The 22,012-nt window shown below is 49.3% G+C and overlaps 1 protein-coding gene across 2 annotated transcripts; it reads left to right on the plus strand.

The window, feature by feature from the left end:
- Positions 1–3,676: 3,676 nt before the first annotated feature.
- PROM2 (prominin 2) lies at positions 3,677–19,910 on the plus strand. Of its 2 annotated transcripts, XM_016191212.2 has the most exons (24): positions 3,677–4,205; positions 4,772–4,821; positions 5,200–5,402; positions 5,495–5,615; positions 5,847–5,910; positions 6,200–6,289; positions 6,594–6,793; positions 7,186–7,260; positions 8,192–8,255; positions 8,507–8,666; positions 8,999–9,151; positions 10,003–10,126; positions 10,651–10,742; positions 10,870–10,954; positions 14,387–14,533; positions 15,002–15,073; positions 15,857–15,949; positions 16,062–16,115; positions 16,659–16,739; positions 17,080–17,148; positions 18,181–18,270; positions 18,492–18,598; positions 18,902–18,975; positions 19,167–19,910. In XM_016191212.2, exons 1-23 carry the CDS (start codon positions 3,692–3,694, stop codon positions 18,963–18,965), a joined length of 2,772 nt encoding a protein of 923 aa, XP_016046698.2. In that variant the 5' UTR covers positions 3,677–3,691; the 3' UTR covers positions 18,966–18,975; positions 19,167–19,910. The 2 variants fall into 2 exon arrangements, with proteins under 2 accessions (XP_016046698.2, XP_060043273.1); XM_060187290.1 differs by lacking the exon at positions 8,999–9,151 and having other exon boundaries at positions 3,799–4,205.
- Positions 19,911–22,012: the final 2,102 nt, after the last annotated feature.

Genomic DNA, 22,012 nt, shown 5'->3' on the forward strand with positions numbered 1-22,012 from the left:
TCTCTTGGTGTTGCCCATGGTGCTATGATTGGTACTAGGAATCAAATCCAGGTCCTTATGCATGGTAAAGAAAGTGCTTTACCCGGTGCACCATCTCCCAACCCCTCTAAGCCAGTCTTAAGGATAAGTAGTAATCAGGTGGAAATGAGGGGAGGGGAAAAAAGCATGGTATGGGCAGGGGGCAGGACAAAGGGTACAGCCATGGACATGGAATATGTTGGAAATTTCCAGAAGAATGCAGAGGGCTTCTCTGGGAAAGGACCAGGGAACAAATGAAGGACTTTTATTTTGAGGTTGGTACAGAAGCCATTGGAGGGCTTAAAGTCAAAGAGTCACATGCACTGAAAGAATACATTTGGGTGGCTGGATGTAAGAACAAGGAACAAGACGTCATTACTAGGGCTGGGTACACAGGGATAGACATTCTCCAAAAACAGTACCACAAAGATGACCCTTCTTTATTTCTCATGGAATTCTCACCCAAAGCTTTTTTGGTGATACACAAGTGATGCACATTGGATGGTTCGCATGTTTGATTATACAGATATTGAAAAATAAAAATCTATCTCCACAACTGTAACCAACATCTTTTGGATGTTAACTCCTTCTCAGAGGAGGGTTGCCAGATACTCATCACCCTTCCTGGTGCCCTGGCAGTCAGACTGTGACCACAGGCTGGCCTGGGGCACACTGCACCAGGCTGACACTGAGTTTCTTTTTGCTAAGATTCTGAATGTGAGCTGTGATGATAGTAGCCCCGGGGGAGAATAGGTAGGCTGAGTTTGGCTAAACAGCCCTTTTTGACCCATTGGATATAAAGAGGCTAGTTGTGGGGAATTTTGGATAACATACAGTGGGCAGAGACCTCAGCCCAGAAAAACCATCTGGGGCAGAGAAGTGAGTACTTAGCTGACTTCCTGTGCCCTCCTGAGGCCCAGCTCCACCTTCCATGTTCAGGATCCTCAAGTGTCCCACAGTCCTATAGTAAATTCACTTTTCATAGCCTTTGCTGGCTTAAGTGAGATTTTGATTTTTGCAATCAAACAGTTACTGATGTAGCCTGGATGGTGGCAATAGTGGCTAGAGCTTTGGACACAAAATCATTAGGCCTTGAGTTCAGTCCCTGGAATTGCATGTGCCAGAAGGATGTCCCTGCTGTTTACTTTCCCTCCCACATTAATACAAGAATCTTAAAAAAAGAAAGATTGTTGACTAAACAATAGTCTTGATCTGATAAGCAGTTTTATTTGCTGAAATTGGCTTATGATTCATTCTCAGAGCACAGCATTCATTCCTGAAAGTAGAGGGACCAGCCTCCTCTACCTGTTTTCTTGAGACCCACTGAACCTTGTCTTCTCTTTGTTCCCAAAAGTGAGAAGGGAGGCAGACCTGTATCCTGGGGCTGAGCTGCTTTCCAGAAAGCAAAGAGATGTGTGACTAAAAGGGAGAAGGTAGTAAGATGGTACCACCGTTGGATCCCCTTTCTCACTTCCAGAAACCCTCCAGCTCTGCTGCCAGTCCGCCCCAGCCCCCTTGGAGGCACCCCCATATTGCAGGAGTATTCCTGCTGTGGAGTCTCCCAGCCCCCACATGGCCCAGTAGGTCTGGGCCAAGGAGTTTAATTAGAGAAGTAATTTCTTCTCTTTAGCCCAGAGTCCAGGGTTGGTCCTTGAGCCCACCTGGATTAGGGACAGGGGGGACAGATAGGGGTTGCCTGGCCAGTCAGGAGTAGATTATTCCATCAGGATACTGCTATGAAGGAGATGATTGCCTCTGACTCCTTTGGCCACTGCAGGAAAGTCTCTTCTTCCTGCCTGGACACCTGCCAAATAGGAAGTTTCAGTATTCTCACCAACCCTCCACCCCCAGATTGAGGAAAGGGCTTGGAATGTTTTCCTTCTTTCATGAGGAAATCTTACCTTCAAAGTAGAGTTTTCTTTATTATAGACAATAATGAAAATAGCTGCAGTAACTGATTGGCTTCATTACAATAATTGAGAGGAAAGAAAGAGGGGAACAGGTACTAAGGGTTTCTAATTCTTCCTTCTCTATGACCCCCCCACCCCCTAGCTGAGACTTTTTCTTGCCACCAGGACAGCCAAGTCAGAACTGCAAAAACAAAAACAAACCAAAAACAAAACAAACCAAAAAAAAAAACCTTAAATGGTAGTTATTAACTGCATTCTATCATGTTGGAAAGGATCTTCTCCTATCCTGCTGGTGACTAAGACAAAGTTAACATATAATGGTCAGGGGAGTGATCCTCACAGTTCACATTGGAAGACAGAAAAAGCGGAACAGGCAGGCCCTGGGAACACCAGTGTTTCCTGATGGCAGCCTTCAAGGTGCCCCAGGTGATGCTGCAGGTGTCAGGTGCTGGGCTCAAGTGGGCCAGGTAGGAAGGATGAGAGGTGGGGGTATAGTGGGCACAGCCTGCATTTCATTGTTCTGGCACAGTCGAGGGCAAGGTGGTCAGAGGCATCCCTTCACATGTTGGGGTTGGGCCTCTGGGGAAATGCTAACCTTGGATACTCCTGCACCCCTAACCCATTCCTCATGACAGCTTTGATGTTCATCTCTGAGTCACCCTTTGATTAGGTCTGTTTCCTGTATGAACCCCGTTATTAACTGAACCATGTATTCTGTATACTTGACCCCCAACTCTGAGAAAATTGTGGGGGCAGCAATGGAAGGTGTAAGAACTCTTTTGTAGGCCCAGCCTTAACTCAAATATAAGTCCCTTATTTTCCACTGACTACCCCCAGCCACAACATGAACACCCACAAGAGCCTAGGGTTCAGGCAATAGATCCATACCCTCCCCAGCCCTTCTGCCCCCAGACTCTAGATATAGGAAGTGGGAGTGCTGCCATGGAAACTCACAGACTTATAATATTTCTTTGGACACAATACAATCTTACTGTACAGAAGATGAGCCAAAGTGGAGAAATTTGCCACGATTCCAACACTAAAAAGATCACTGGTCTGTGCCTCTACTTGAAAAACTTGGCACTTGTTAATTCATTGTGACTGTCTTTCAGATTCAAAAAATGACGTCCACTTCATTTTCATTAATAACTAGCCAGTGTGTCCTAGGAGATGCTCATTTTACCAACTTCTCTGGGGTTGCCATCAGTTCTGTCTCTGGTTTCATGAATAATGTTGGAAGACACTCTGTCCATTTAGCAATATTTATCTGTGACCTGCTCAGCAGCAGGCACGAGATGAATATTGGGCACACAGCCATTTATAGAATAGAGACGTGAACAGACACATCTCTGGGCACATCCTTGATTAATTTGTTTAGCTGGTGACTGGTGGGGCATGGCTGATCCAAAGTGCATATATTTGCCACAGGACATAGTCACCCTCCCAGAGGACAGTGCCTGTCGGAATGGCCCCTCTGAGAGCCAACCCTGTGGCTTCTCTGTTCTGGGTTGACCTGGAGGCTGGCACAGGCATAATCAGAGGAGACACAGGCCCCAAAGGCAACTGGGAAAGGAGCCTGGTTCCTGGGCCTGTGTGGCTGGTCTTGCCACCCCTTTGGCCAGAACTTAACTAGGTGGCTGTTTTCTTAGACCCTGGATTGGGTTCCTGGTTTGGGCATGGAGTGTAATATTGGAAATTGGGCCACTGCAGGTAACCAGAGCTACTAAGGTGCCTTCCCCAGTCAGGTGGGAAGGAGCCCTTTCATGTTCTGGAGAGGGGAGAGGGCTCCCAGCCTAGTCTCTAACCCCAAGCTGCTGAGGGTGGGTCTGACCCTGGTCCTGCCTCCTAGCCCAGCCTCCTCCCCTGCTTTTCCAGAGTTCTGGGCCGGCGCCCAGGTAGTGCAGGAGCCCAAACCTGTCTGGCCGGTTTTGAGAGCGGCTGCGAAGGATGCCCGGCTTACCTGGTGCTCTACCCGCAACCTGCGCCTCCTGAGCGGGTGCTCCTGCGGGTCGCGCAACCCACTCACCAAGCTCACGATGCCTGCGCCTGGCTTCCTGGCAGCCCTGCTGGGCCTGGGACTGGGGCTGCTCCTGAGCCTGCTGGACGTGGAGGCCACAGGCTGCAGATCCCTGGGCCCAACCGAGAGACTGGCATTCGCTCCCGTCGCCAAGGCCCGTTGGCTCGCACCCCGGGCCCGTGCGCCTGGGCCCCTGGACCCCCTCTATGGCACCGTGCGTCGCTTCCTGTCTGTGGTGCAGCTCAACCCCTTCCCTGAAGGTAAGTCACCCCCTCCTAGAATGGCCCTCCTAAGGTAGTTTCTCCTCCAAAGTGGGTCTGCTCACTGTGTGGGCAGGAACTTGAGCAGGGTCCCTAGCATCCTCCACCCCCATCTTTCCAGAAACCCAGGGGGCAGCCCTGTGGGCAGCTCCAGGACCTTCCTGAGACCTCGGACAAGCCCATTTTCTCTGATTCTTCATTTAAAAGTAGAGAAAATTACAGTAAAAGTTCCCAAAGGTCTGGAGAAGAGTTTTCTTTCAGTCTAGTGGTGCAAGGGGTTGGGAGGGACTGAAGGTGGATGCTTCTTGGTCTGCCTCTCCCCACCCTTGTCTCTGCTTTTGACAGACTATCAGTGAAAGGGCCTACATAGGGTCCATAGGCAGGCTGTGAACCAGAGCTCCCTTCATTGGCTGCCTTTTGGGACAGCACTAGTGACCTTGCTTTTTCAAGGGTGCTGCAGTGCTGGGGAACCCTCCCTCCCTCCAGAGCCCTTGTTCTCCTGGCAGTAGGGTGGACCAAAGCAGGGAGGTACTGGCCCCAAATTCCCAGTTTAACTCTTTCCATAGAGCTGGTAAAGTCCCTGATGAATGAGCCGTCCTCCGTGAAGGTGGATGAGGTGAGCCCTAGAGGAAGGCACTGGGGAAGGGAGGAGGGCCATCAGAGGTGAGCATGAGGGGCGGAAGTAGAAAGGTCTGGGCATCCCAAGGTCCTGGGCCTCCTTTCCCCTCTTCCATGACCCTGCAATCAGCTGATCTGAGTTCAGCCCCCAACTCTGCTATTTACTGGCCATGGGGTATGCAGTAAGCCCAAACCTCCCTTTCTTCAGTTTCCTTATGGATAAGATGGTGAGTAATGACAGGGACATTTGCCTCTTGGGGGATTTCAGTGATGGGCCATTCTGTTTGCATGCTGGCTTCCCTCTGGCATCAAGGGAAGTAAATATGCTGGGGGGTGGGGGTCAGGACAGCACCTCATGCCTGGCTGTCCTGCCCAGGTGGTGCGGTACGAGGCAGGCTATGTAGTGTGTGCAGTGATCGCTGGCGTCTACCTCCTGGCAGTGCCCACAGCCGGCCTCTGTTTCTGCTGCTGCCGTCGCCGCCGGCGTTGTGGGGGCCGAGTGAAGACGGAGCACAAGGCCCTGGCCTGTGAGCGAGGCGCTCTCATGGCCTTCCTGCTGCTGACCACCCTCGTGCTGCTGTGAGGGGCACCCAGGCCAAGTGGGAGGAGGGGAGGTCAACACCTCAATGTCCCCAGGAGTCCAGCAATCCCCTTCTCTCCTGCCCTCTCAGGGTTGGCATGGTCTGTACCTTTGTCACCAACCAGCGAGTGCATGAGCAGATGGGCCCCAGTGTTGAGGCTGTGCCCGAGACTCTGCTCAGCCTCCGTGGCCTGGTCTCTGATGTCCCCCGGGTGAGCACCAACAAGTCCTCCCCACCCCCTACCCCCATGGGCCTCATTCCCAGACTATATAGAGCAGGGTAGTTCCTATACATTACAGACTACAACTTGGTCACCTGCTGGGCAGTCATTGGAATCCATAAATGGTATTTTCAGGATGGGAGTTCAACTTTTTATGGAGTTCAGGAAGGGGGGTAGCACAGGAGACAGGGACGAGCAGCCTCAAGGTCTGTGTTTGCTTAGGAGCTGCAGTTGGTGGGACAGCAGTTTGCCCTTCCTCAGAACCGCATCTTGGAGGACCTGGATGGTGAGAATTTTATTTACTTGGCAGACTGGCCATGCCTAGGAAATCCCTGCTCAGGGTTGTCTTGGGGGGTTATTAGACCCTTTCCATCTCTGATTCTGGGTTCCCCTGGGAATATTCTCACAGAGGTGGGGTTTGAGTCCAGCCGGTCAGCACAACAGTCACCCTGTTGCAAGATTGAGAAGCCAATGCCTGTGCTTCAAAGTCCAGTTCCTAGTCCTGAGGCAGGGAGGATGGACAGTGGGGAAGGTTCACTTAGGCCTGGCCCCAGAGTCTACCCTGTACCCTCCAGGTGTTGGCCTGAACATCGGGAGCGCCATGCACACCCAGCTCAGGAGCACAGTGTACCAGGCATTGGGCTCAGTGCTCAGCCTGGGTCAGGGTGAGTGTTGGGGTGAGGCTCAACAGGTGTCCCCCTGGGGGCAGGTTCCACCTTCACTCAACCCAGGGTTTCTTTCGAACCCCACCCATAACTTTCCCAAGGCTTGATGATCCTAGGATTCCAGCTTCCTCTGCCCTCCCTGCTCACTTTCTGCTGAACAAGCCCCGAGGCAGTTTCCATTCTAACTAGAGGTCAATGACTTCCAGTCCTACTGGTGGGGGAGGGGAAGGTGTCCAGCCTCTCAGTAGGCCTCCGAGGAGGCCAGTGCAATGGACCCTGCTCAGTCAGGGTGTGTGTCTCTCAGCCCTGCAGATCTCAGTGGACCACCTCCGAGCTCTGAACGCCACCTCAGTAGAGCTGTGGCAGGGCCAGAAGGACTTGGAGCCGGCTGTCCAGGAGCACCGGGAGCGGCTGCTCAAGCTGCTGCAGGAGCCCAGCTGCCAGGGCTGTGCAGGGGCACTAAGCCAGGCCCGTGCCCTGGAGCTGGGAGCTGACTTCAGCCAGGTGCAAGCCCAGAATGAGGCAGCTGGGAACCTCAGGGGCTCACTGCTCACTGTCCTATGAGCCCCTGGGCAGCCTGTGTTTCCTTGGGCAGACTTGTGATGCTTTTCCTGGGTTTGCTCTTTCCCCTTTTCCACACTCGGGGTTAAGGTGGCCTTTCTGACTTAGGGGCATATGCTGTGCTGTAAGCTCCTTGAGTTCTTGCTGCTACCTACATCTCACTTCATAACCTCAGTGAGGCTGTGGGAGTCCCTATTTTATGCTCAAGAAAACCAAAGGTTCAGAGGCCTCTGCCCCATTCTGTTCCCCCATACCTCTTCCCTCAATCCCCACCCCACCTCAGGGGTCCCTCAAGTCCTTCTATTTTGTCTCACAATCCAATGCCTACTCTTCAGGTGCCCCCTGTGGACAATGCCCTTCACCACCTGAAGGATATCCCAGAGGCTGACTTCTCCAGCATGGTTGAGGAGGTCAGTGCCTACCTGACACCCTCCCCCCCACCTGCCTAGGAACTCACAGGTGAGGGGCCTCAGTTTCTCCCTGTGGGAATGAGAACCCTAAGACATGGGCCAGAGCAAGACCTCACCTACCTGGGTGGCTTGGAGTGTGTGTCCTGAATGCCTTTGATCTGGTGATACAAGCAGACTAGTACCTTCAAGGAGCTGGGGGCTAGGGGCTGGCAAGCAAACTGGGATGTACCAGAACCCGGAGGATAGGCAGATTCCTCTGGGTGGAGACAGTGTGGGGGAGGGCCCAGCATGAGTCAGCACTAGAGACCCAGGGCCTGGAAAATGCCAGAGTTGGGGAAAGGGTGAGTCATTTGTACTGGATGGCTACAGCAGAAAGTTCCAGGAGGAAGGAAGTGGGAGCTGAATCTAGGAGAATAGGTTGGAGCTGGATGTTAGGGAATTGTATGGCAGTCCTGTGTAGGGTGGATGGGAAAGGTGAAAGCCTTGCTCGAAGTCTACCGTAAAAGTCGAGCTAGAAAGAATGGGTCTTGGAGCCAGGTGGTGGTGCACCTGGTTAAGTGTACACATCACAGTGTGCAAGGACCCAGGTTCAAACCCCCAGTCTCTACCTGCAGGGGGAAAGTTTCAGGAGTGGTGGAGTAGGGCTGCAGGTATCACTCTGTCTCTTTCCCTTTCTATCTACCTCTCCCCTCTCAATTTCTCTCTGTCTCTATCTAATAATAAATAAAATTTAAAAAATAAAGAATGGGGCTTTGAGGAACAATGTTTTAGGGAACTGATTCAGGCTAAATGGAGGAAGGGTAGAAGCCAAAGGGAAGCCTGTTTCTCAGTCTCCTGAGCTGGGATAAGTGAGAGAGATGCCCTTCCACCAAAGCCAGATGGGGACACCCTGACAGAGAGCAGGAGGTATAATTGCATCTGGTTCTTGCAGGAAAACAGCACCTTCAATGCTCTTCCTCTCCTGGCTGCTATGCAGATGGCTGATGTGGTCAAAGGTGAGGCCCTGCCCAGGTGCCAGGTTGACTCCCCAGCATGCCACCCCTCACCTCACCCACCCCTACCAAAGAAGCTTATCAAGAGAAAAGTGGGGCAGTAGGAAGGGAGGGGAAGCCCGGGAAAAGCTGTCCTTGCCTGGGCCCCAGGCAGGGAGATTTCTGTTGGACTGCATGTTCTTCTTCACTCATCTGTGTCCTCTCTGGGGCCCTGGGGCCTTCCCCACTTCATGAGTCCCTGATGATTTGGGCAGACCTGAAGAAAGTGGTGAACCAGCAGCCTGAAGGGCTGAGGACTCTGGCTGAAGGGTTCCCAGGCTGGGAGACAGCCTCCAAGTGGAGTCAGACATTGGAGGAGGTGGAAAGGAGCAGCCGCCCCTATCTGAAGGAGCTGCAGAGATATGAGAAGTACAGGTACCTGGGAACCATGGGGGTGGAATGGGCAGCCCAACCTCTGAACCACCCTGGGTTCAACCTCTAACCCCCAGCAACCTCAAGTACTATGTTGCTGCCTCCATTGAAGCCATGATCCCTCACTCCTGTGTCCCAACTTCTGCGGCCCCACCTGGGTTGTGAATTCTTGTGACCTAAGCCTGAGGACCCTGTAGTGGTCTCAGGAAAAATCCACACCAACACCTCTGAGGCCTTGGGTTTAGTGGATTGTGCAACCACACGGTCCTATGTCAGACCATACTGGTGCCCAGCTGCCTCTCTTTTCAGTGACCCTCACACTCTCTCTGTGACAGGTGGATTGTGGGCTGTGTGCTGTGCTCTGTGATCCTGCTTGTGGTGGCCTGTAATCTGCTAGGCCTCAACCTGGGCATCTGGGGCCTGTCTGCCAGAGAGGATCCCAGCCACTCGGAAGCCAAGGGCGAGGCAGGAGCCTGTTTCCTCATGGTGTAAGAACAGCCAGGGAAAGGGGAAGGATCTCTCACCACTGAGCTGACCATGTTCCCCTTGCATCTGTGGACAGTTTATAGTGTGGCTGTTGGAGTCAGTCCTTGGAATTCAGTCACTGGTTCTGGCACAGATTTGCTAGGGGACTCTGGGCACATGGCTAACCAGTGTGAGCCTAAGTATTCTCATCTGTTTACAAAGGTTAGACTCTGGCAGTATAACAAAAAAGAAGTACTTCCCCTGACCACATCACTGGCAGCTATCATCATAAATGGAGATTCTTTTCCATTGAGCCCATAGAGCCTCAGAATCCTTAACTCACCATCTAAAGGAGATGGCACTAGGGGTAGAATCTTAGCCATCCTTAGAGTGCATTCAACTGTTCTGAGTATCTGCTCAAAGGGACAGGTGAGGAGTGAAATACAGCTCATGCTTCAGTCCTGAAACCTTAACTCCTATCATGGGGCTATGCCTATCTCACAAAGAAGCACTACAGGCCAGTGGTACTGGCCTTGCCTATACCCTCTGGGTTGCTACTCCTGCTGGTGTGTCATGGCTGATAGTACCAAGTGGCTCTATTGACAGCTGAGCTCTAGAGCTCATTAGCTCCTGGCTCTTTGAACAAAGCAGTTGTCCTCTCCTCTAGGTTAGCATGGGGTTGGGGTAAGGATGGGGCAAGGACAGTCAGCCCTTCTGAGTTCTCTCTTCTGCCCAGAAGTTGAGGCTCCTTCCAACCCCAAATGGGTTGTCTCTGACCATGCCATTCCTAGGATATAAGTGGGGACAAAGGTAAGTGACCCAGAGAAAGCAGTTTTCTCTCTCTGGTCTCAGCCCTGTTCACACTCTTCCTCAGGGGTGTAGGCCTCAGCTTCCTCTTCGCGGCACCCCTCATCCTCCTGGTCTTTGCCACCTTCCTGGTGGGGGGCAACATGCAGACGCTGGTGTGCCGGAGCTGGGAGAGTGGAGACCTCTACAAGGTGAGCTTCCCCGGCTTGGGGGCCCACGGGGAGGTGGAGGGAGGAACTTGTGGTCAGAGCAAGGGAGTAAGTATAGAGTGAGAGCCAAAAGGGCAAGAAAAAGATATAATGGAGATGGCCAAGAAAAGACAGATAGCTGCCACTGGATAAGGAATGAGCTAGAGGGAGAGAAAGTGAGCTATTATGGGACCCAGAGTTGTTGTGTGAATGCCAGGGCAGGATCACAGATCTAAGATGCTCTGATCTCCTAACTCTGAACATGCAAACTGGGAATTCTAGTTCCCCAGCACCTGTAGCAAGTAAGCCAATGTACTGACCCAGATTCTCTGCCAAAGACCCTTCCTAAACATCCATGGAGAGTTCCCGCAAGGATTTAGGGTCCAGAGACATTTTGAGCTAGAAGCAGATTTGGGCTGGGGTCTCTGGGTGTATTTTCAGCAGTGCCAAGGTGACATGGGGCTAGAGGACCTGGAAAGGCCTTGCCCATCATGCTCTAGACCCACTTCTTTCTGCCCTATCCCAAGTTTGCGGACACACCAGGGAATTTGCCTTCATCTATGAATTTGACCCAACTTCTTGATCTGAAGGAAAATGTTAGCATCTTCTTGGCTTACCGGTAAGTAGGAAGCCTCGGCTTGGGGCTGGGTCTGAGGAAAGGTTGAAGTGGATGGTCTATCAAGATGATGTCAGTCCTCACCTGCTATCACTTATTCTTATCTTCAATACTCCTTATTCCTCCTCAGGCAGTGCAAGGAAGGGGCCGTGCTCTGGAAGGTCCTACAGCTCAATGACTCCTTTGATCTAGAAAAGCATCTGGATATCAGCCAGGTAAGGGTAACTTCTGGAAGGTTGTGGGGATCCCTCCTATAGAGCCCCCACTTTCTGGCCCTGCTTCCTTGAACCCACGAAGTCCACAAAAGTGATCACAGTATCCAGGTGCACAGACCTCAGATACAAACTCAGGTGAGAGCTAGGGTGAGAGCTCCAAGGAACACTCTAGTATGTGTAGGTGACTTTCCAAAGTATTATGCTTTGGGAAAAGCTCAACACTACTGAGACTGTAGCAGGGAAGAATGGTGACTGTGAGTAAGAGGCCTAGAGTGTAAGCGCTGACTAAGGATAAGCACTGGGGTGTTGGCACAAGGAACACCTAGTAAAGTGCATATTTTACTATGCATGAGGATCTAGGTTCAAACCTCCTCCCACCACCACATGGGACTGTGCAAAGGGGGAGCTTTACAAGTGGTAGAGTAGTGCTGTGGTATCTCTTCCCTCTGTGTGTCTCCTTTCCTCCCTCTCTGTCCTCCGCCCTCTGGAAAAAAATTTTATAATAACGTTTTAAATATATATATATTTATTTAATTATCTTTATTTATTGGATAGAGACAGCCAGAAATTGAGAGGGAAGGGGGAGATAAAGAGGGAGAGAGAGACAGAGAGACACTTGTAGCACTGCTTCACCATTCGTGAAGGTTTCCCCCTGCAAGTGGGGACCAGGAGCTCGCACCTGGGTCCTTGTGCACTGTAATATGTGCACTCAACCAGGTGTGCCACCACATGCCCCCTTATTTATTAATTTTTATTATTGGTTAGAGAAAAAGAGAAATTGAGAGGGGAGATAGAAAGAGACATATACCTATAGCCCTGCTTCACCATTCGTGAAAATTTCCCTCCTGCAGGTGGGAACCAGGGGCTTGAACCCTCGTCTTTGTGCACTGTAATGTGTGTGCTTAAATGAGTATGCCACTGCCTGTCTCCTCCTTCTGTGAAAACTTTTTTGAGAGAGAGAAGGTCTGTTGAGAGCAGTGAAATCATGCAGGCATGAAACACTTGCAGGGAAGAAAAAAAAAAGCTCAGATATTGATTGGGATAGCTTTTGGTACTATAGTTGGGAATGGGATAGCTGGGGAATGAGTTGTGATAGTAAAAAATGATGGTGACGGTCATCTGGCAGCATACCAGATGTGACCTTAAGAATATGTATCGTCTTTGGGGCCAAGAGGTGACTCACTCAGTATAGTGTATATGTTACTGTGCACAAGAACCTGGGTTTGAGCCCTTGGTCACCACATAGGAGTGCCTGCAGGGGGCAAACCTTATGAATGGTCGGGAGTTGCTGCAATGTCCTCTTCCCTCTCCCTCTCCTTTCCCTCTTTATCTCTGTCTGTCTCTCACCCTCTATCTAAAGGAAAACATAAATGGCCACTGAGAGCAACAGAGTCATGTAGACACTGAGCCCCAGTGATAGCTCCGGTAGCAAAGAAAGAAATGAAAAAACCCAAACTTGTCCTCAAGTGAAATAATAACAAATGATACAGACATAAATAAGACCAGGTATGCAGAATTGGAGAGGCAGGGAGGGCTCACTACAAGCCCCTTTCTGAGTTCTCTTGGTCAGTAGGGAGTGCTCACTTCTTAACCCCTAGACTTGCTGGAACCCACTGTATAAAAACAGAGAAAGATATTGGGAGAGACAGCATAATGGTTATGCAAAAAGATTTATACTGAGGCTCTGAGATCCTGAGTTCAGTCCCCTTCACCACCATAAGCCAGAGTTCAGTAGTGCTCTGTGCTCTGGTAAAAAAGAAAAAAAAGAAAAGAAAAGAAAAGAAATGAAATGAAAAGAAAAGAAAAGAAACTAACTAAAACAGAAATAGAGAAGGAAATCCTTGCTGGTAAGAGGTAGTTCTAGGATTAAAAAAAAAAAAATTAAAAAAAAAAAAAAGGAAGAGCCATTTCACAGGATGGGATGTATTTTGAGAATGGGAGACCCAGGATGAACAGAACTATAAAATATTTCTTTTTTTTATAAAATATTTTCTTCTTCTTTTTTTTTTTTATTTTTAAAATTTTTCTTTCCAAAGCCAGGTAGGAGGAGTGCTGTCTGGGCCCTGGGGAGCCTTGTCCCAGCATGCACTGATAATACCCATATTGCTCACATCTGCTCCCACCCCAGCCTGCTAACTCCTGATTCTTCATTCTTTCCAGAAGTATTTCAGTTTCTTTTAAAACCACAGGGTAACACAGCCAAATCGTCTGGATTTTAGTACCATCTCCATGCCTTGCACTGCATACACTGGAGCAGCATGCCCAAATGTTCTAGGTCCCTCCTTTGGTATCTCTAACCAGAGGTCAGCACTGGATGTCCATGGTGCTGGGAGTACCTCAGGATCCCAGACCCTGTCCATGGATGAAGGATGGTCAGGGAGGGCTGCCATGAGGGTGGGGAGAGACTAGCTAGAGGGGACCCAAAGCTCTCTCTCTTCTCTGGAAGACATGGCTCTTAAGGGATGGGGCTCAGCCCTTCCCCTAGAAGAGAAGGAGTCCAGATCACAGAAGAATCTGTACAGATTCAGATTCTGAGAGACTGGGTCATCCTCAGGGGCCTCTGACAACATACCAAATGTAAGGGGTTTTGTCTTCAGAAGAGATCATAACTGATGTCACAGAGATACATAAGATAAGGGGTACTTTTCAGGGTACCAGGAAGACTTTCTCTGCCAATTGCCATATATCTTCTGAGTCTATCTATTACTGATGCCTAAAATGCTACTTTAAGAGCCCCCTCTCCTGCCACCTTTTCTCTCCCTGAGGAGGACAATGTAGCAGGATGGGGAGAGACAGACAGAGTCAAGCTACTGTCTCTTGAATTGCTGCAAAACTTTGGATAAACAAGCACTGCTCTCTGGCCTCAGCTTTCATTTTCTAAGCATTGGTACTGACTTGCATGTCCTTTAAATCTATTTCAGTAAAGCATGGGGAAAGTCCCTTTTAAAACCTTCTCTTGTTTGAAAATGTGACTGCATTTATTCGTATTCATTCATTCATTCACCCACTCATCTACTCAATCAACAACACCATACTCATCACATGTGAACCTCTGTTCCAGAAACTAAAGGTTCAGTCCAGATTGGGCAAACAAAGTGCTACTTTCATGGGACTGACAACAGTGAAGAAATACACAAATAAATAAGATGATTCTAGATGAGTCTGTGATAAAGCAGGTGGGATTAACACATGTCCCTGTGATGTGATATAGACCTAGGAAGTGGTGCTCAGGGAAGGCCTGTGCTGCTCTCCAGTATCCAGGTAGACACTGGAGGAGTGCTAGGTCTTGGTGCGGGTGGAATAGGATGGTGAGTGAGCAGAGGCCAGTTGGGAGCCTCTGGGAATAAGAGTATTCAGAGGGACAAGAAGAGCACTTCTGAAGGTTTGGCTTTGCCACTAGGAGTATACCCCCTTTTGTGCCCTCCCTCCCAGTACACCTCCAAGCTGCATCAGGACTTGCAGAACCTTAAAGTGGACATGGAGAAGCTGGACCTGCTGAACTCAGCCTCCCGCCGGGATCTGAAGGCCCTGCAGAGAAGTGGGCTTGAGAACATCCATTACCCTGGCTTCCTAGTCCAGGTACGTGCTGGGCATCTCAGGCCAGACCATCTTAGCTGAACAGGGGGTCTCACAGGGGAGGTGGAGTTGTGTATCACCTTCTCCCAGTGTGCCACCTTCCTTTGGTTCTTCCTTTTATCAGTGACCCCAAGCCCTGTGCCCCCAGACCTGTGCTGGTGTCACCCCTCAGGTTGTACTGGAATGAATGGCATGTGTTGCTGTTTGTAGTGTCAAACCCATTGCTAGAAGGAAATCACTTCTTTAATGAGTTACATCAGATGGCCTCTCTCTCTCTCTCTCTCTCTCTCTCTTCTTTTTTCCTAATGGGAAATAGCTGATGTATTTCACAGCTTCAGCTCAAACCCACTGCAACTGAGGTGGCATTGTGGTAAACGGGATTGCTGTGGAATACCTTCAAAAGGACTGGGAATTTGGGGACTGGAGGACCCAACGTCACCCCTGTTCTTTGCTTCTTTTGTCTGCCTCCAGATTGAGAAGCCCGTGGTGAACACTGAGTTGGAGAAGCTGACTCAGGAGCTGGAAAGACTGACCCAGACACAAGTGAGAAGGCAGTAGAGACCCCACTGGGCAGTAGGAGTTCTGGGAAGTGGGAGGGGGTGTGAATGACTGGGCCTGGGAGGGGTGAGGGCAAAGATTGAGGGCTCCTACCAATGAGGACAAGGGGTTTAAACTCTATTGGACACCACAGCATTTTGCATTTATAAATATTAAGAGTTTTAAAAAGTTATTTTTGGGAGGCCAGGTGGTGGTGCACTGGTTGAGTGCACATGTTACAATGCACAAAGACCCAGGTTCAAGCCCCATCCTCATCTGCATTGACAAAGCTTTGTGAGTGGTGAAGTAGTGCTGCAGGTGTCCCTCTACCTTTCCCTCATCTTCTTCCTCTCCCTCTCTCTCACCCTCTCCTTTTCCCTCTCTATATTTTTCTTCCCTTTCAATTTCTTTCTGTTTCTAGCCAATAAAGAAATTTTAAAAAATTTTGAAGAGCTTATTCTTGGGACATCTCATAGACCTTAATCAAATGAACTCAGGTAGACTACGCAGGAAATGTTCCTCAGCTTCAGCAGCTGCCACTGTATCTCACTGCTTCTGTGTCAGATTTAGGAATATCTAGGAAGCTAAGGATAACCCTAGAGCTTGGAATTAGGGCCCCCCAAATCTAAATCAGTTCTGGGACCGTAGGAAGACCTCGGTTTTCTACTCTTGAGCCCTGAACCTTCCACCTTCACTTAGTATGTCACAATGAACAACACAGTGAAGGATGTGCTGGCTAAGGCTGCTTTTCTCAGGCACAATGTCACACCTCTCTCTCTCTCCCTCCAGAGCAATTCTGTGCTGCGGGAGCAGCTACAGGAGGAGGCCCATGGACTCAGAAAACTCCATCAACAGAAAGTCCTCCCCCAGCAGAATCTAGTGGTAAGCTTTGAGGCCCAGGGAATCTGAAGGGGGAAATGAGAGGTAGGGAGGGGCTGGGAAGCCCCCACTCCTCTCCTTTCTTGCCCAAGAAACCCTGATCTCTTCTCCACAGGCTAAACTCAACTTCAGTGTCAGAACCCTGGCGTCTTCAGCCCCAAATCTCCAGGTGGCTGCTGGGAATAGGGAGGGCGTACTGGAGCAAGTGGGCAGCAGAGGAAGGAATGGAATGTGGGGCCAGCTATCTTGAGACTTTACCTACTCTGCCAGGTTGCACTGGGGGTTGGGATGAGAGGGGTGGAGAGAAACTGGATGAGGGGCCAGGTGGTGGCACACCTGAGTAAGTGCACACATTACAGTGTGAAAGAACCCAAGTTCAAGCCCCTGATTCCTACCTGCAGGGGGGAGGTTTCATGAGTAGTGAAGCCATATTGCAAGTATCTCTCTCCCTCTTTATCTCCCCTTCCCTCTCAATTTATCTCTGCCTCTTTCCAAAATAAATAAATGAATGAAATATTAAAAAGAAAGGAACAAAAGAAAAGAAAGAAGCTGGAAGTGGATAGATCAGTTTTTGATGACACCGTCTTTGGCTTAAGGCCCTCTCCCTGAGTGTGTGGTGTGTTCTATCTTGAATTATCGAATGGCTGAGTGAATTAGTGACTGCTTCCTTATTGAGCAGGGCTCTGAGTAAAGCCCCTTTCATTTCCCCCAGCTGGAGACCTCAGGCACCTTGAACAAGGTCGATTACCTCAAAGGGGAGCTGCTTGCCCAGGCTAACCAGATCCTGAGGAATGTGAGTGGGGAGGTGGGGCAGAAGCCAGGGCCATAGAGTCAGAGATGGGTCAAAGAGCTAAGACAGGGGATTGTATTGTTATATGGAAATGTTATGCATGTACAAACTATTGTATTTCACTGTCAACTGTAAACCACTAATCCCCAATAAAGAAATAATAATAATAATAGCTAAGATACGCAGGGTCCCCACCCAACGCTTCTCTTTCAGCCCCATCCCTTCACTGTGACTCCTAGGAAATCTGTCTCAGTCTGTTCAGATACTGCTGAGCTTTGGGGTGAGAGGAGAGTTGGGTCTCAGTGCTCTTATCAGCCCATCCTTCTTCCTTTCTTCCATTCAGGAAAGTGAGTGCTTCCTGGACCGAGAGATGGGCTACTTCTCCCAGTACATGGCCTGGGTAAGAGAGGAGGTGAGTGAAACCTCAGCCACAGTCCCTTCCATTCACTCTGCTCTGCCACTCCATGTCCCAAGCCTTTTGGAGTTGCTCCAGGCCTTCACGATCTTAATTCAATATCCCAAACCTGGAACCCACACCCCAAGTGATTGATGGACTCTGTCAACCCAGTCTCTGCCTCAGCTCTGTTCTTAGGCCTGGGTGTGTGCTGGGCTCTAAAACATGCTATTGGGAGCTGGGCGGTAGCACACCACATTAAGCACACATAGTGTGAAGTGCAAGGACTGGTGCAAGGATCTTGGTTTGAGCCCCTGGCTCCCCACCCGCAGGGGTGTCGCATCGCAAGTAGTGAAGCAGGTTTGCAGGTGTCTATCTTTCTCTCCTCTTCTCTGTCTTCCCCTCCTATCTCAATTTCTCTCTGTCCTATCCAACAACAGCAGCAGCAGCAACAACAATAATAACAACAGAAACAACAACAATGGAAAAAAGATGGCTGCCAGGAGCGATGAATTCATAGTGCAGGCACCACGCCTCAGCAGTAACCCTGGAGGCAAAAAAAAAAAAGCTGTTTACCTTGCCTTCCACCCCAGGCCCCTCCTTGTGCTGACCTCCTTGTCCAACTCATCATGCCCAGCTACAGGCCTTTGCTGATCACAGCCCCTGCAAGTTGTCTGGCACTATACTAGGTCATCAGGTGGTCTTCCTTAGCACTTGGTGGGTCTGTTTATGTGTGTGTATTCATGTGTGCATGTATATGCACAAGTCTGTGGCACAGGTGTCTCTCCAGTAAGCATGTGACTTAATCACAGTGTTGGGTATGCAGTAGGAATTTACCACAGGCTATTGAATGGGATGAAGGGGCAGGAGCTTTGTGATAAGCCTATATCAGCCCATCCTCACCTCCTTGTGTTTCTCCATTCATGTATCTGTGTCCCTGGATCTATCTGTGTCTATCTGTGTGTACCTGTCCTCCTCTCTCTGGATATGGTGTGTACCCTTGTGGGTTTGGTTGTCCCTGTATGTACCTGCCTCACCTTGACTACACAGGTAACTCAACGCATTGCCACCTGCCAGCCCCTCTCTGGAGCCCTGGACAATGGCCGTGTGATCCTGTGCGACATGATGACGGACCCCTGGGTGAGTGGCCCTGGTTCATCAGAACTTCTAGACATGGAAGTCTCCGTGGTGGGGTCGGGGGGGAATGTGAACAGAACCTGAGGCCAAGACAGGGCTCCTCGCACCCAGTTTGTGCCCCAGCTCTTCCCCTCAGATCTGATAATACTTCCACAAGACTCTCATTGTAGGTGAGTGCAGAGTAAGGTGGCCTCGGTGAACTGATCCCACATCCCCTGTTTCAGAATGCCTTCTGGTTCTGCCTGGCATGGTGCACCTTTTTTCTCATTCCCAGCATCATCTTTGCTGTCAAAACCTCCAAGTACTTCCGTCCAATTCGCAAACGACTCAGGTGAGGAAGTTTCTAGCACCATGGGGGCAGCAGGGGCCCAAGAAATAGGACCCAGCTCACTGCCTGCTCCTCTCTGCAGGATGCTCAGGTGAAGGAGGCTCATACTCTGAAGAGCCACACCCTCAGAGGCGCCAAGACCAAAAATAGCCTTTACTATGTCTGTCCCTGTCCTTACAGTAAAATATCTTCCCAGGCATAGCTTTTGGAACTCCAGCCTCTGGAGAGGGCTCTGGTCTATCACTATGCCAATGTTAAGGGCCTGAGCTGGGTTGTTCACTTACTTTTTGTCTGTCCCTGGCGTAGCTCCACCAGCTCAGAAGAGACTCAGCTTTTTCACATTCCCCGGGTCACCTCCTTGAAGCTGTAGACCCTTATGGGTGAGTTCCCCAACCCCATTTTAATTCCTTGGTGTCAGGGGTGGAGGTGCATAGGGGCTGAGATCTGGGATTTTAGGTACCCAAGAGGGCAGGTGGGTTCTGGGGTGTGGTGGGGCCTGGGTCATGGGTCCCATTGAGAGCATTCTTCCCTGTCCTGTCCTCTCACCTGTTCTGTTCTTAATCCACAACAGGGATGTTTGAGGTGGTAAGCTGTGCTCAGCCCTGCCTGTCTTCCCCTTTGACTTTCGTGGGACCAGAGGACTTCTGTTGCTCTTGCCACTGAAGCCCAGGCCAGCACTCAGGCCTCAAGTGCTCCCAACTCTAATGACCTGACCCATTGCCTATGTCCTGTCTACCTCCCCTCTACCCACACTCATTCATCCTTAAAAACATATATTTTCAGTGGTGCCCCAGGGCTAACAGGTTCTTCCAGATGTCAACCCTTATTTCCCTTGCTGCAGTGTATCAGCACCAGGAAGAGCCTATTCTTCATTTACTGGAACCCCTTTCTCAGCCTTTTGTGAGGTCACAGGTCCTGCTCAGCCTTACCCTGTTCCCACCTGCCTTTTCCCTCCCCTGTCTGCCTCACTCATCTCCTACTCCCTTACCTCATATACATGTTTGGCCTCCCCACTTGCCCCAACTTCACTTCTGTCCTCTCTCCAGACCTTCCTTCTCCCTTCTAGGGAGATTCCCCTCACCTTTTCCCTCTTTACTGTATCCCCATACTTTGCTGGCCCTCAGGGGCTGCTCTTACCTGACCAAACTGTTCAGTTAAAGCCACAGGCCAGGAGTCCACAGCTTAGAACTGGGCTAATCGAAAACTCTAACTTATGACCCTTACCACTGCCCATGTATTTGCCTTGGATGCCTAGCCCCTCAGCAGGGAGAGGAAGACTGAGATCCCTGTCTAGACCTGAGTTAGAAATAGTGCTGCTGTCCCCAGCTCCTCACTGAGCACTGGCTCCCTAGGGAGGGAGCTGGGACCTGGCACCTGGGCCAGAGCAGAGACTCTGCCTGTTTCCACCCAGATAGTGGTTTCCTCCATAACCCCACCCAGCTTTCCCAGGAGGGATCTGGTGATCACACAGGCCTCTGCACTGGGGGGGTCTCTTTCTCATTGTGCTTGATGCATGTGGCATGGATCATTCCCAACCCATCCCTGTGCTCTATCTGTGTACTGGACCTTGATTTCCAGAAATAGAGGAAAGGAGGAAAAAGAAGAGGAGATGGATGGAATTTCAGATGCATTAAAATGTTCTCACCAGGGCCTAAATGCAATTAGTGTTTAGTGAGTGTCTGTGGGGAGGAGAGCCCAAGGCCTCTCCTGACCACAGGCACCCCCAGGGATACTCCCCCAATCAGCATTTAGGGTGTAGGGCTCACCCTGGGATCAGGCAGACTTGGGTTTTCTTCCTGGCTCTTTACTTATTAGCTAGGATCAAGCATATTACATAAGTCACCCTAGACTTTGTTTTCTCCATTTATAAAATGGAGAGAAAGTCCTAGTTTTCTCTTGAGTTTTGAACATAATGGTAATATGTGGGAAACCCTTGACAGAGTCCTGGAACAAAAGAAATGCTCAAATGCTGTTAGTTTTTCCCAGGCAGAGGGCTGGCTTTGGACAGGTACAGGGAAGAGGAAGACATGTCTCTATTTAAAAGTACAAAACCCTTAAAGGTGAAGTCTGCTAAGTGTCAGGAGGTGTCTGTGTTTAACTGTGTCTTACAAACCAGCAACAAATTCGCTATTAGAGGTTAGGATTGTGTGGATGTAGTATGTTGTCATTTCTTACAAACACAATTCAAACCAGCACCCTTTAACCCAGCACAAGTCCCTCTTTATAGTTTTTCCAGAGGCTATTTTACTTGTTTCTCACCAGTTGACCTGCAAATGGGAACTACAGTACTCTGCATTTCAAGAATGAAGTTGATGAGATTAAAAACAGAAATGATTAAAATAAAATTTCTAGTTCTCTGTCACAGTTGCCTCTCTTTTCTTTGTTTGAGCATATAAAGAAGTAATTTTGAAGTTCAGTAGCTCCATAGTAGAGCATCCATGATATCCATCAATCTGTTTCTAGTGTCTGTTGTTCTCCTTGGTGTTTGTTAGTTTTGTCTTGTCTCCTCACACACTTAGTTTTAGTTGAATATCATATACTAAATATGAAATCCATATCAATAATTTGAAGTATAGAAAGTTTTCTTCCACCGTGAGGATTATGTTGCTATCTGCAGGCACCTTGAACTCAAGTAAAGCAGGGTTATATTCAGGCCCTGAGATGGTTTGCTGTCTCTGCAGGGCTGATCTATTAGATTATTGAAAAAGTCATGACATTTTTCTTTTTTTAATATATAGATTATATATATAAATAATTTCTTTATTGGGGGATTAATTTATTTTAAAATATAGATTATATATAATTTCTTTACTGGGGGATTAATTTATTCTTTAATAAAGATTATATATATAATTTCTTTATTGGGGGATTAACGGTTTACAGTCAACAATAAAATACAATAGTTTGTACATGTATAACATTCCCATATAACAATACAGTCCTTACTAGGTCCTCCTCTGTCATCATGTTTCAGGATCCGAACCCTTACCCCCAACCCCAGATTCTTTTACTTTGTTGTAATACACCAACTCCAGTTCAAGTTCTGTTTAGAGTTTTCCCTCCTGATCTTGTTTTTCTTTCTTTTTCTGAATATTTATTTATTTTCCCTTTTGCTGCCCTTGTTGTTTTTATTGTTATTATAGTTATTGTTGTTTTTACTATGCTTTCGTTGTTAGATAGGACAGAGATAAATGGAGAGAGGAGAGGAAGACAGAGAGGGGGAGAGAAAGATAGACACCTGCAGACCTACTTTACCACCTGTGAAATGACTCCCCTGCAGGTGGGGAGCCGGGGGCTCGAACCTGGATCCTTATGCCTGTACTTGCACTTCACGCCATGTGTGCTTAACCCACCACACTACTGCCCAACTCCTCTGATCTTGTTTTTCAACTTCTGTGAGTGAGATCATCCCATATT

This window comes from Erinaceus europaeus, chromosome 3, assembly GCF_950295315.1.
Source record: "Erinaceus europaeus chromosome 3, mEriEur2.1, whole genome shotgun sequence".
In the NCBI taxonomy this organism is placed as follows: domain Eukaryota; kingdom Metazoa; phylum Chordata; class Mammalia; order Eulipotyphla; family Erinaceidae; genus Erinaceus; species Erinaceus europaeus.

Bases quoted from the DNA above. Each gene is read 5' to 3' on its own strand.
- PROM2 (XM_016191212.2), top strand. From the start codon at position 3,692: ATGTTCTGGAGAGGGGAGAGGGCTCCCAGCCTAGTCTCTAACCCCAAG. The intron at 4,206-4,771 runs GTAAGTCACCCC...CTCTTTCCATAG, and splicing joins GCTCAACCCCTTCCCTGAAG to AGCTGGTAAAGTCCCTGATG. The intron at 15,950-16,061 runs GTAAGCTTTGAG...TCTTCTCCACAG, and splicing joins TCCCCCAGCAGAATCTAGTG to GCTAAACTCAACTTCAGTGT.